This window comes from Cebus imitator, unplaced genomic scaffold (genome assembly GCF_001604975.1).
Source record: "Cebus imitator isolate Cc_AM_T3 unplaced genomic scaffold, Cebus_imitator-1.0 Scaffold36, whole genome shotgun sequence".
In the NCBI taxonomy this organism is placed as follows: domain Eukaryota; kingdom Metazoa; phylum Chordata; class Mammalia; order Primates; family Cebidae; genus Cebus; species Cebus imitator.
In genome coordinates, this window is record NW_016107351.1 from 10,418,464 (window position 1) to 10,431,391 (window position 12,928).

At 35.2% G+C, this 12,928-nt stretch overlaps 1 protein-coding gene and 1 long non-coding RNA gene across 2 annotated transcripts in view; one reads left to right on the forward strand and one right to left on the reverse strand.

Moving 5' to 3' along the window:
* Positions 1–11,450, reverse strand: part of LOC119470593 — a 41,387-nt gene extending 29,937 nt beyond the window's left edge. Inside the window, exon 1 of the long non-coding RNA XR_005199526.1 lies at positions 9,707–11,450. This is a non-coding gene — a long non-coding RNA (uncharacterized LOC119470593). The remainder of the gene's footprint in view (positions 1–9,706) is intronic.
* Positions 1–12,928, forward strand: part of UBE3A (ubiquitin protein ligase E3A) — a 96,527-nt gene that overhangs the window by 51,895 nt on the left and 31,704 nt on the right. The window contains exon 6 of the mRNA XM_037737250.1: positions 12,630–12,926. Within this exon, the coding sequence (XP_037593178.1) occupies positions 12,630–12,926 (297 nt within the window). The remainder of the gene's footprint in view (positions 1–12,629; positions 12,927–12,928) is intronic.

Consider the following 12,928-nt stretch of genomic DNA (forward strand, 5'->3'; position numbering starts at 1 on the left):
ATTTTCCTCAAAGATGTTGTACTAGTTGTGTTAGATCTGTACTTAGGTATTTCATTTTGGGGGATGCTAATGTAAATGCTATTGTGTTTTTAATTTTAAATTTGACTTATTCATTGCTGGTTTACAGGAAAGCTATTAGCTTTTGTATATGAGCCTTGTATCCTGCAGCTTTGCTATAATCACTTACTAGCTCCAGGAGGTTTTTGTTGTTTTTCTTTTTTTCAAATTCCTGTATCTGTTCTACACATAGAGTCATTTTATCTGCAAACAAAGGCAGTTTTATTTTCTTGTTCCAATTTAGTACACACTTTTTCCCCTTTTCTTGCCTTATTGCATTAGCTAGAACTTCCAGTATAGAGTAATGAGGAAGGGATATTCTTGTCTTGTTCCTGATCTTAGTGAGAAAGTTTCTAGTTCCTCATCATTAAGGATGATGTTATTAGCTTTATGTTTTTTTAAACATTATTTATCAAGTTTAAGTTGTTCCCTCTATTCCTAGTTTACTAGTTTTTATCATGAGTGGATGTTAAATTTTGTCAGATACCTTTCTCTATTGGTGTGGTCATGTGATTTTTCTTCCTTCAGCTGTTGATACAGTGAATTGCTTACTTGATTTTCCAGTATTGAACCAGTCTTATATGTGGGATAAATCCTACTTTATGCTGGTGTATACTTCTTTTTATACATTGTTATTTTTAATTTGCTAATGCTTTGTTTAGAATTTTTGCATCATTGTTTATGACAAATATTGATGTATAGTTTTCTGATGTCTTTGGTTTGCGTATTAGAGTAATGCTGACTTCATACAATGAGATAGGAGCATCCCCTTTGCTTCCATCTTCTGAAAGAGATTACAGAAAATTGGTGTGGTTTCTTCCTTAAATGTTTGGTAAAATTCATCTGTCCTGCCTTCTATTTTAGAACATTGTTACTTACAGATTTAATTTCTTCAATAGGTGCTTTTTAATGAAGATTATTTTTTCTTAGAGTTCTGATAGATTGTGTCTTTTAAGGAATTGATTCATTTCATGTAGGTCACCAAATTTATGGGCATAAAGTTGTTCATAATATCCCTTGATGATCCTTTTATTGTCCATGAGATCTGTAACGATACCCACTCTTAATTCTGATAGTATTTTGTCCTTTGTCTCTCTTAGCTTGGCTAGAGGCTTATTGATTTTATTGATCTTTTCAGAGAACCACCTTTTGAATTCTTTGATTTTTCTCTGTTGATATCTTGTTTTCAATTTCATTGATTTCTCCTCTAATTTTTACATATTCTGCTTACTTTGGATTTAATTGGCTTTTTCTAGTTTCATAAGGTGGTAGCTCAGATAATTGATTTTTCTAATATATGCATTAGTGTTCTATGTTTCTTTCTAAGCACTGCTTTCACTGTATCCCACAAATTTTGATAAGTTGTGTTTTCATGATATCTTCAATTTACAATGTTTTCAATTTATAATGGCATTATTAGGACACAACCCAATAATTGAGTTAGCAGCATCTGAATACGTAAGCACAATTGTTGATATTATTTTGAACAAATTCTTATTTGTTAGATCAATTAAGTATAAGAAAAATTAAAGGTTTTATTTTACTTTCAGTCTTTCTTTGATGCTCTATATATGTAGATTTCAGTTGCTGACCTTCCCCATATTTACTGCAAGGCAGGTGTACTACAACAAATTTCCTTAATTTTTGTCTGAGAAAGTGTTTCTTTTTCACTTTTGAATAATAATCTCACAAGATAGAGTGCTAGGTTTATGGGTTTTTTTCTCTCAACACTATAAATATTTCAACCTGTTCTTTTTCTTGCAGGAAGTCACATGTATGTTCTTTTTCTTTTTTTCCTCTCCAGATGATTTTTTTTCCCCCTGTCTTCAGATTTTTTTCCTGTCCTTGAATTTCTGTAGTTACATTTTATGCCCAGATGTAGTTTTTTGGCATGTATTTTCAAGCTCAGATTCTTCCTCCATGCCCAGTCTACTAATAAGCCCATCGCAGGCATTCTTCGTTTCTCTTACAGTGGTGGTGGTGGTGGTTGTTTTATCTCTAGCATTTCCTTTTGGTTCTTTCTTAGGGTTTTCATCTCTCCTTTTTCTTTTTTAACATGTTTACTTAACTCATTAGCATATTAGTCATAGCTATCTTAGATTTTCAGTTTGATAATTCCAAATATGCTGTATCTGGTCCTGATGCTTGCTTTTTTACCTTTTATTATGCCCTGTAATTTTTTTCTTGATAGCTTGACATCATGTACTAGGTAAAAGGAACTGCTATAAATGAGCCTGTAGTAATGCAGTTGTAATGTATAGGGAGAAGAGTTGAGTTCTGTAGTCTTATGATTAGGTCAGTCTTTTAGTGAGCTTATTTATGCCTCTGGTCTGTGAACTTCACAAGTGTTTCTCAGTCCCACCCCTCCCTCACTCCCTTAGTTAGAACAAGATGTCTATAATGGCCTGGAGTTTGGTTGTTTCTCTCCATCCCCCCCCCCAATCATTTTGGCTTTGCTACAACCTCAGCAGATTAGGCTTTGGTTAACCAGTTTCTTCAGAGGACAAACCTTGTTAAGACCAGAATACTCTGGAGTGCTTCGAAATCATTTCTTTTTTCCTCTCTCCTGCAGAGGGTTGAGGATTCTTCTATTTTTATTGTGAGAAGCTGGTCAATTGCCTGAAGGTAAAACTTAGAAAATTGTGGGGATCCCCCTATAATTGGGTAACTGGAGTTTTTAGCTTTCAGAGTTGTCCACCCTGAGCCTTCATCTGTTTGTCCATTGCACTTCAAGATTTCCTACACTGTGGAGGTTTGTGCTTGTTTTTCATCGCAGATAAATGGTGGTTCTATGTGTTCACCTGTCCTTCACTGTCACTTACAGGCAGTCATTTGCCCTGTGACCTCATTTATCCTATCTCAGATTTGTTTATTTTTAAGTTTGTCATTTTTTACTTGTTGTTAGGTTGGAGTGGTGACTTCCAAGCTCTTTATATGTGGAACTGCAGGTAATTCTATTTTAAATTTTTTTGGGAGGCCGAGGCGGGTGGATCACGAGGTCAAGAGATCGAGACCATCCTGGTCAACATGGTGAAACCCCGTCTCTACTAAAAATACAAAAAATTAGCTGGGCATGGTGGCGTGTGCCTGTAATCCCAGCAACTCAGGAGGCTGGGGCAGGAGAATTGCCTGAACCCGGGAGGCGGAGGTTGCAGTGAGCCCAGATTGCGCCATTGCACTACAGCCTGGGTAACAAGAGCGAAACTCCGTCTCAAAAAAAAAAAAAAAAAAATTTTTTTTTGAGGGACCGAAATATTGTTGTCCATAGTGTCTGGCACCATTTTACAATTTCACCAATGGTGCATAAGGGTTCCAGTTTCTCCAGATCTTCACAAACATTTATTTGCTGTTTTTTTGATGGTGGCCATCCTAATGGTTTCAAGCGATATTGCAGTTTTGATTCACATTTCCCTGCTGTTGGATATGTTGAGCATCTTTTCATGGACTTATTGGCCACTTGTATATATTTTTTGGAAAGATGACTATTCGAGTCATTTGTCCACTTTTTAACTAGATTTTTTGTTGTTGAATTGTAGGAGTTATTAATATATTCTGGTTATTAACCACGTAACAGATACATGGCATGGAAGTATTTTCTCCTGTTTTGCAGGTTGCCAGTTTACTCCGTTGACTGTTGACTGTTTCCTTGCTTTGCAGAAATTTTTGAGCTTATGTTTCCCCAGTTGGTCTGTTTTTGCTTTGGTTACTTGTGCTGTTGGTGATCTAGTCAAGAAATCTTTGCCAAGTCCAATGTCATGAAGCTTTTTCTCTATGTTTTCTTGTAGTAGTTTGATAGTTTGATATTTTAAGTTTAGGTCTATTATTCCATGCTGAGCTCATTTTTGTATATGGTGTAAGGTAAGGCTCCAACTTCATTCTTTTGTATGTGAGATTCCAGATTTCCCAATGCAGTTTGTTGAAGAACCATTTCCCCTACTCTTTTCCCTTCTGTTCAGTTGTTCTATGTATATCTGTCTTTATGTCAGCACCATAGTGTTTTGATTACTATAGCTTTGCAATATATTTAGAAATCAGGGAATGTGAGGCCTCTAGCCTTGTTTGTTGTACAGATTGTTTCAGCTATTCAGGTTCCTTCAAGAGTCTGTATGAATTTTAAGGTGATTTTTTTCTGTTTCTGTAAAAAATGCCGTTGGGATTTTGACAGGGATTGCTTTGATTTGCAGATGGCTTTGCATAGTATTGCCATCATAACAATAATAAGTCTTCCAATTCATAAACTGGATGTCTTTCCATTTATTTGTATTGTCTTTAATTTCTTTCAGCATTGATGTATAATTTTCAATGTACGTGTTCTTTTCATTTCCTTGGTGAAAATATTCCCTGTTTTACTCTTTGATTTCATTGTAAACGGATTTTTAAAACTAATTTCCTTTTTGGATTCTTCATTTTTAGTATTTAGAAGTGCAACTGATTTCTTAATGTTGCTTTTCGTATCCTGTAACTTTATTGAATTCCTTTATTCTAACAGTTTTTTTTTTGTAGACTAGAGTTTTCAACATATAAAATCATGCTAACAGAAGTAATTTTACTTCTTACTTTTCTCATTTAATACCTTTTATTTCCTTTTCTTGCCCAACTGCTGACTCTGGAAGGACTTGTAATAAATAGTATGTTGAATGGAAGTGGTGAATATGTGCATTCTTGTTCCGTTTGTGATCTTAGAGGAAAAACTTTTTTTTTTTAATCACTGAATAATATTAGCTGTGGTCTTTCCATATATGGCCTTTATTATGTTGAAGTAATTTCCATATCTTTCTAGTGAATTGAATGTTTTTGTTTTTATTTTTTTGAGATGGAATCTTGCTCTGGTCATCCAGGCTGGAGTGCAGTGACGCGATCTCAGCTCACTGCAACCTCTGCCACCCGGGTTAAAGTGATTCTTCCGCCTCAGCCTCTTGAGTAGCTGGAATTACTGGCACCCACCATCACACCCAGCTAATTTTTGTATTTTTAGTAGAGGCGGGGTTTTGCCATGTTGGCCAGGATGGTCTCAAATTTCTGGCCTCAGGTGATCTACCCACCTCAGCCTCTCAAAGTCTGGGATTACAGGCATGCACCACGCATTGGCCTTTTTTTAAACCACAAAAGGATTTTTTTTTTTTTTTTTTTGGGAGACAGAGTTTCACTCTTGTTACCCAGGCTGGAGTGCAATGGCACGATCTCGGCTCACCGCAACCTCCGCCTCCTGGGTTCAGGCAATTCTCCTGCCTCAGCCTCCTGAGTAGCTGGGATTACAGGCATGCGCCACCATGCCCAGCTAATTTTTTGTATTTTTAGTAGAGACGGGGTTTCACCATGTTGACCAGGATGGTCTCGATCTCTTGACCTCGTGATCCACCCGCCTCAGCCTCCCAAAGTGCTGGGATTACAGGCGTGAGCCACCGCGCCCGGCCAAAAGGATGTTTAATTTTGTCAAATGCTTCTTCTGAGTCAGTTGAGAATGATTGGTTTTTGTCCTAAGAATTCAGTGTATTAAAGTGATTTTTGTATTTTAAACCATCCTTGGATTTTATTAATAAATCCCACTTGAGGATTTATGAAGTATAATCTTTTTAGTGCATTATTGAATTTTGTTTCTTGGTATTTTGTTGATGTTTTTTGCATATTTATCAGGGATTCTTTTTTCTTGTGGTAAATTTGTCTGATTTTGATATCTAAGTAATGCTTACCTCATAAAATCATTTTGAAAGGGTTCTGTCCTCTTTAGTTTTTTCAGAGTTTTAGTGAAGCCCTGGTGTTGTTGGACAGTTACTGATTCAATCTCTAATAATTACAGGTTCATTCAGAAGTTGCATGTATTTGTGACTCAGTCTTGGTGGGTTTTATGTGTCTATCCATTATCAAAGTTTATCAAATTGGTTGGAGCATAGTTGTTCATATTAGTTTGTTATGGTCCTATTTAACTGTGGCAACAGTTATATTATCCCCTTTCTTAGTTCCAGTTTTTGCTATTTGTGTCTGTTCACTTCATTTCTTAGTCTAAGAATTTGTCAATAAAACAGCTACTCCTAATTTTGTTGATTTTTTTTCTATTGAAAAACTTTTCTGTTTCTCTTTTTTTTTAGTTTTGCTGTAACTTTTTTGTTGTTAACTTTTGAGTCTAATTTGTTCTTCATAAGATGTAAAGTTAATTTGTTGATTCGGGGTTTTTCTTCCTTTCTAACTGTGAAATATGACACGTTAAAACAGATTTTCATTTTCCAGATGAATTATATTATGTAAATGTTTAGTTCTACAATTTTACTTTGTTTTTATCATATATCAAGCGCTTTGGGCATTGAGACTATAAAAATGAGTAAAATAATTCTTGAAGGTCATTTCTGTGTTACCCATATTTCAAATGGTTGAAAATACTGATTTGTATTTATTTTTTCATGAAAATTATCTTGTTCTATCTTTAATAGGTTTTTGTTTGGTTCATGGTACTAATGAGTTCACAATTGTAGGTTTAGTCTCGAAATAATCTAAATTCACTTCATCCCATTGTAGTTGATCTTACCTCATACTGAATATAGCTGTGTCATAGATGTCTCTTACATCTATTTCTACAAGGCCTAGAACTATTTAGGATACCGTTGCTCATTCTTAACAAATTTTACATTAAAAATTACTTTGAGATAGAATGGAGTTTTACAACATCACGGAAAGAATAAGGAGACTCCACTTAGGAGAAATCACTAAGCGGTGGTTTTTAGCTTTATAGACTAATTAAATAAGCCTTGAATTGTTTCTGTTTTATATCTGTTTTTTAGATTCCTCACATGTTCATTCTGCTTTACCTTCTATATAATACAAAGTTCACTCTACTTACAGTCACATTTTCCTTTCAGTCTTTCCCTTTTTATCTTTATTCTTTGCTTTATCCACCATTAGTTTTTATATTGCATCTCACAGTTAATATTTCTCTTTTGCCATTTCTGATTCTAATTGTAATTCTAATCTTATTTGTTCAGTGTTCACTGTCACATCTTCAGTTTCTGACAGCTGTTTCTATGGCTTCATGTTCTTAGTACTTGTATTCATTACTTATATTTCAGTTGTCCTGTAAATTCATTTTTTAAGTGAACTAAGCCAGGCACAGAAAGACAAATATCACATGTCCTCACTGATACGTGGGAACTAAAGCATTGAACACAGATTTTACAGCTGACACACATATGCCTGCCACCTAGATTCTGCCGTTAATATTTACATTGCTTTATCATATATCCTTCCTTGTACAATCAATCCATCTTCATTTTTTATGGATTTGAAAGTTAATTGCTAACATCAGTACACATCCCTCTAGGTGAAACCTTTTTTAAACTGATTGCTGTCAAGTTGTCTAGAGTAAACGCTGACCTTCCATATATTATTTATTCCATAGGACTTCTATTTGTAGCACTGTCCCACTAAGTCAATCGTAGAAATAAATAATTGGAAAGTATTGTCTATTTTAAATGGATAAGTATTTTCATGTGTCTAACTTCAGAGGTCTTTTACTAGAAGGTGTCACTTGACCTGCATTGCTGACTAAATAAGAAAAGTTTATTTTTAAAAAATCAACAGATTATAAAGTACTTTGTTTTCTGAGTAATAAGAAAAGTCAATGGAGTGTGAAGAAATTATAGCAAGTAAGCTATAGTTCTCTTCTAGGAACTTTGATTATGAACAACTGATAAGGTATTCTAAAGGGACCTCACCAGGGAATTTCCTCTCTTTCCTTCTTTTTCTTTTGCGTCCTCTCCTTTTCCTCACTTTCTTCTTCCCTTTTTCCCTCTCCTCTTATTTAATAATATAATACTTGGGGAAAGGTATGCCTTTATTTTACTTATTTGCTGAGGGGAAGGAGAGAGTTAAGAGGCCAAATGAGTAGATGGCAGAGTCACTTACTGGAGGGCAGAGATAATAGATCCTACATTAAGGGTTGGCAAACCTTTTCTATAAAGGGCAGGTGGTATATGTTTTAAGCTTTGCAGGGTCAAAATACTCAACTCTGCAACTGTAATGCAAAAAACAGCTATAAACTATATAGTATATTGTATTAGTCCGTTTTCATGCTGCTGATAAAGACATAACCCAAGACGGGAAAGAAAAAGAGGTTTAATTGGACTTCCACATAGCTGGGAAGGCCTCGGAATCATGGCGGAAGGTGAAAGAAGCTTCTTACATGGTGGCAGCAAGAGAAAATGAGAAGAATGGAAAAGCAGAAACCCCTGATAAAACTATATGATCTCATGAGACTTACTACCACAAGAACAGCATGTGGGAAACCACCCCATGATTCAAATTATCTCTCACTGGGTCCCCCCCACAACACATGAGCATTATCGGAGTATAATTCAAGAGAAGATTTGGGTGGGGACATATAGCCAAACCATATCATATATAGTATATTTATAAATCAGCGAACTTGGGTATGTTCCAGTATACTTGAAGGACACTGGAACTTGAATTTTATATCATTTTCATGTCACAAAATAATCTTTTTCAAACTTTTTCCAGCCATTTAAAAATGTAAAATACTCTAAGCTTGAGAGACATATAAAAACAGGTAGTAGACTCAGCTTGATTCATGAGCTATGATTTAGTGACCCATATGGTATAAGAATTAACCTTGCACAGGAACTATAACAAAAAGTCATTTTTAGTGTATACATTTCAACATAGAGGCCTTTTATGTGCTCTAAATTTTGTATGCCTTTTACAGCCCTAAATTAGATAATAATACAGGTGCAGTCAGATAAATTAAGGTGTCACTGGAGGAAAAAAGAAGGATGCTTAATACAGTTGATTGCACCATCAACATGGAAGTTCTGGCGTGGCTTCCTGTAGTTCTGTCTCAACAGTGTAGCTGTTATTTGTAAACTTGTCACAGAGAAGCAGATCAAATACAGGTGGCTACTTTCAAACCCTCCTCTTAATGGTTATTAAAAGCTAAAGTTTAGTAGCTGGGTTCAGATCTCTTATTAGATGTATGACTGACTTATGTAATTTCTCTGAGCATCAGCGGAATGAAATAGTGCTAACTCATACACTTGTGAGGGTAATAATTACAATTACAACAATCATAGTAGTAGCTAACAGTTTCATATTGCTTAGTATGTGCCAGGCAATGTTCTAAGCACTTACACACACACACACACACACACACACACACACACACACACACACACACACACACTTCTCTCACAATTGATAATGTGAGAAATAATAATTCTCATCATGATAATGCTTATAGATACTACCATTTCAATTATGAGGAAACTGACATACAGAAAGGTCGAGTAACTCATTCAAGGTCATATGGTTAATTAAGAGGTAAAGCCATCATGTGAACTTGGGCGTCTGGCCTCAGAATGCAAGCTCTTAACTGTTAAGGTTTATTCCCTTCTAAAGTGGGAATGTCTATAAAATGCATAGCACACAGGTTCTCAACAAATTAGAGATAAATTAACTTTACAGAATATACTGGTTCTGTTTCTTCAAGAAACTTGGTCTACCTTTGTGGTACCAAATATATGCATAAATGTGAGATTCACATTATGATTCTTCAGATTTTTTTCTCAGTTGCACATAAGTTACGAGATTTTTTTTCCCATAAAATTCGTCATTATTACTGTTAAAAAACTATTTTGAAATTAATCACCTTCTGCAAAACAATATAGTCAAAATGACTTGGACTCTGAAGCTGAAAGACTCCTATTCTGGCCTTAGTTCTGTACTTTCTTTGTGATGGTGGTTTCATGATTTGACACCAGTTCTGTTTCTGTCTTTGGCTTGTGGACTGAAGATAATCCTCAACGTCTTGGTTTTCAAATGAGATGACCTATGTCAGAGTGCCCAGCAGTGTGTCTAGTATGTTATCAGGCATCCAACAAATACTAGTTTCTTGCTCATCTCCATGTTACATAGAATAATTTTAGAATTAGAACTGAAGGGACTTATACAGGTGGGAAAACTGAGGCCCAGAGAATTATTTCCCTAGGATCCAACAACTACTTAGAGACAGACGGATGACACTTAATGCAGGTCTTCTAATTTTTCAGTCTTGTTCTGTTTGTGATGGTCACTCTCCTCCTATGTAGTATATAAAGAATTACTATTTATCTGACAAGTTTTGGGGAGGTTATTTTAGTACAGAAGTTCACATTAAAATGTATCTTGAGTGTTTTGGTATTTTGACTTTGATAATTTTTTAAAAATCAGAGACAATTTTGTAAATCTTGGGGCCATCCAAATCATGTAGATCAAGTTTAAAACTGCTCATTTTCCTTTTATCATATTTATTAATTTTTCATATGCAAGCAGCATGCTTTAATATAGAAGGAATGAATAAGAAATCAAAAGATGGAAGAAGTTTTATAACTCATTTAATCACATCAACCAGAGAAAATACTATTGATGCTTTGAAATAATGGGTTCATCCTACGCCTGCTATTTTGTAACTGACTTTTGTCAGTAGGTGATAGATCAGGAAGACTATTCCTTATCCAATTCAAATCTTGATAGTTTTAATTTTACTGTGTGATCCATTAGTTCATTTAAGTAATCTTTTATTAGACATGTTGATTTTTTTCAGATACAGAAACAATGCACTTTTGTAAAATTTTCAAATTATTTCCCACAAGATCTCATTCATACAGTGTTCATGTTTTTAAGATTTTGATACATCTTCACTATTTTCCTACAGAAAGGATTACCTATTTACATTTCACCAGGGAAGTCACTGTAGTTTGGGAGAACATGACATTATCTCCCTTTCTTTACCGAAAAATAGCAATCTGTGTTTTAAACCTTCTGGATTCTGCATTCCCCTTGTATTTTTACATGTTTTCATTTTCATATTTTACATAGTGATGCATCTGTGATAAGTTTTTAATTTTCAGGTGGGGTTGTTTATAGCTTCATAGATAGTAAAATGTCTTTAAGTCATGCTTATGCAATTTTTACTTGTGCTTTGTGGGTTTTCTTTTTTCTCTGTTTGCATGCAGTGAGTGGTATTTTGCATGGAACATTTGAAAAAATATAAGCACCAGAATGTGAATTGAATGTGTGTGAATTATCACTTTTTGTCACCTACCTGGATAGTTAGAGAGTCAGAGTCCTTCTTTTGAGACAAAATTGGACTGCCGTGTCTCATCACTTATTTGCTGCCTTGTTGTTGAGTTTCTCATGATGAACATGATGTAAACTCCATGCCATTGGTTATTTAGTCCTACATGTTAGTATGACGATTCTGTGACTGTTTTGAAAATTAGCTGAATTATTTTTCCTTACAGTTTTGATTCTTTGTAGTTTCTATTTCCATACTTGTGAATTTGGGACCAAAAAGAATAGCTGTGACTTAATGTTTCTTTGGATCCAGTAGTTTATTCTACTTAAATTATGATAATCTCATAGCATCAATTAGTAGAAGCATAGACTCTTTCGTGTTGAATATAGAGGTGTAATGTCATCTAACTTCTTACTTGATCACATAATTCCTTCCTCAGTCTTGGTAGCTCTCCCGAACCGTCATAATAGGACATTAATCTGTGTACGCTAAGTTCACAGAGTAAAAAGAATATAAGATTTTGCATAATGGAACTTAAAGTGTTCCATCTTGTGATGTGGAGCTAAGGAGAAGGTTTAGTGACAAGTTTTAGATTTAAGATTGTATACTTTGGAGCCAGTTTGTTTTCTTTTTTTTTTTTTTTTTTAGACAAAGTCTAGTTCCTCGCTCAGGCTTGGAGGGCAGTGGTCCGATTTCAGTTTACGACAGCCTCGACCCTCAGGCTCAAGTGATCCTCCCACCTCAGCTTCCCGAGTAGCTGAAACTACAGGTGTATGCCACCGCACCTGGCTAATATTTTTTAAAAGCTTTGTAAAGAGTAGCCTCACTATGTTGCCCAGGCTGGTGTTGACCTCCTAGGCTCAAGCAGTCTGCCTGCCTCTGCCTTCCAAATTTATGGCATTGATTACAGTCATGAGCTACCTCACCGAGCCTGCAGCCACTTTCTTTTAGTGTAACAGTAGCTTTGGACATTTCACTTAAAAATTTATTTTTAAGTCTCATTTTTGGGGAAAAAATAGTTTTTATTCCAGATAGATATTCTGTGTTAACTATAAGTCAAATATTTACAAACTGTTAAAAATGAAGTAATGGTTATGTAAGGGAAAACTGGATTGATGCTTTAAATAGAGTCATTTTCTTAATGCTAATTTTTAAAATGATAGAATCCTAAAACTCTTAGCTGTAAACCTTGTGATTTTTCAGCTGCTGTGCTAAACAGCTTAAGCACATATACCATCAGAGAAGCTCCCCTCCCCACTTTTAAACCAAAGGGTGTATACTGTTAAAACAATACAGTCAGATAAACAAATGACATTCTTTATCACAATAGCCTAGAAAATATTTATTAACTATTTCACTAGTCAGAAGTTGTAGGCTAATAATGCATCTACTTTTCATCTTAATACACAGGTTTATTACTTCAGTGCTTGACTAACTTTTGCCTTGATAATCTGTTGAGCTTTGTACATGAGAGCTGTACTAATCACTGTGCTTATTGTTTGAATGTTTGGTACAGGAAGCGAGCAGCTGCAAAGCATCTAATAGAACGCTACTACCACCAGTTAACTGAGGGCTGTGGAAATGAGGCCTGCACGAATGAGTTTTGTGCTTCCTGTCCAACTTTTCTTCGTATGGATAATAATGCAGCAGCTATTAAAGCCCTCGAGCTTTATAAGATTAATGCAAAACTCTGTGATCCTCATCCCTCCAAGAAAGGAGCAAGCTCAGCTTACCTTGAGAACTCGAAAGGTGCCCCTAACAACTCCTGCTCTGAGATAAAAATGAACAAGAAAGGCGCTAGAATTGATTTTAAAG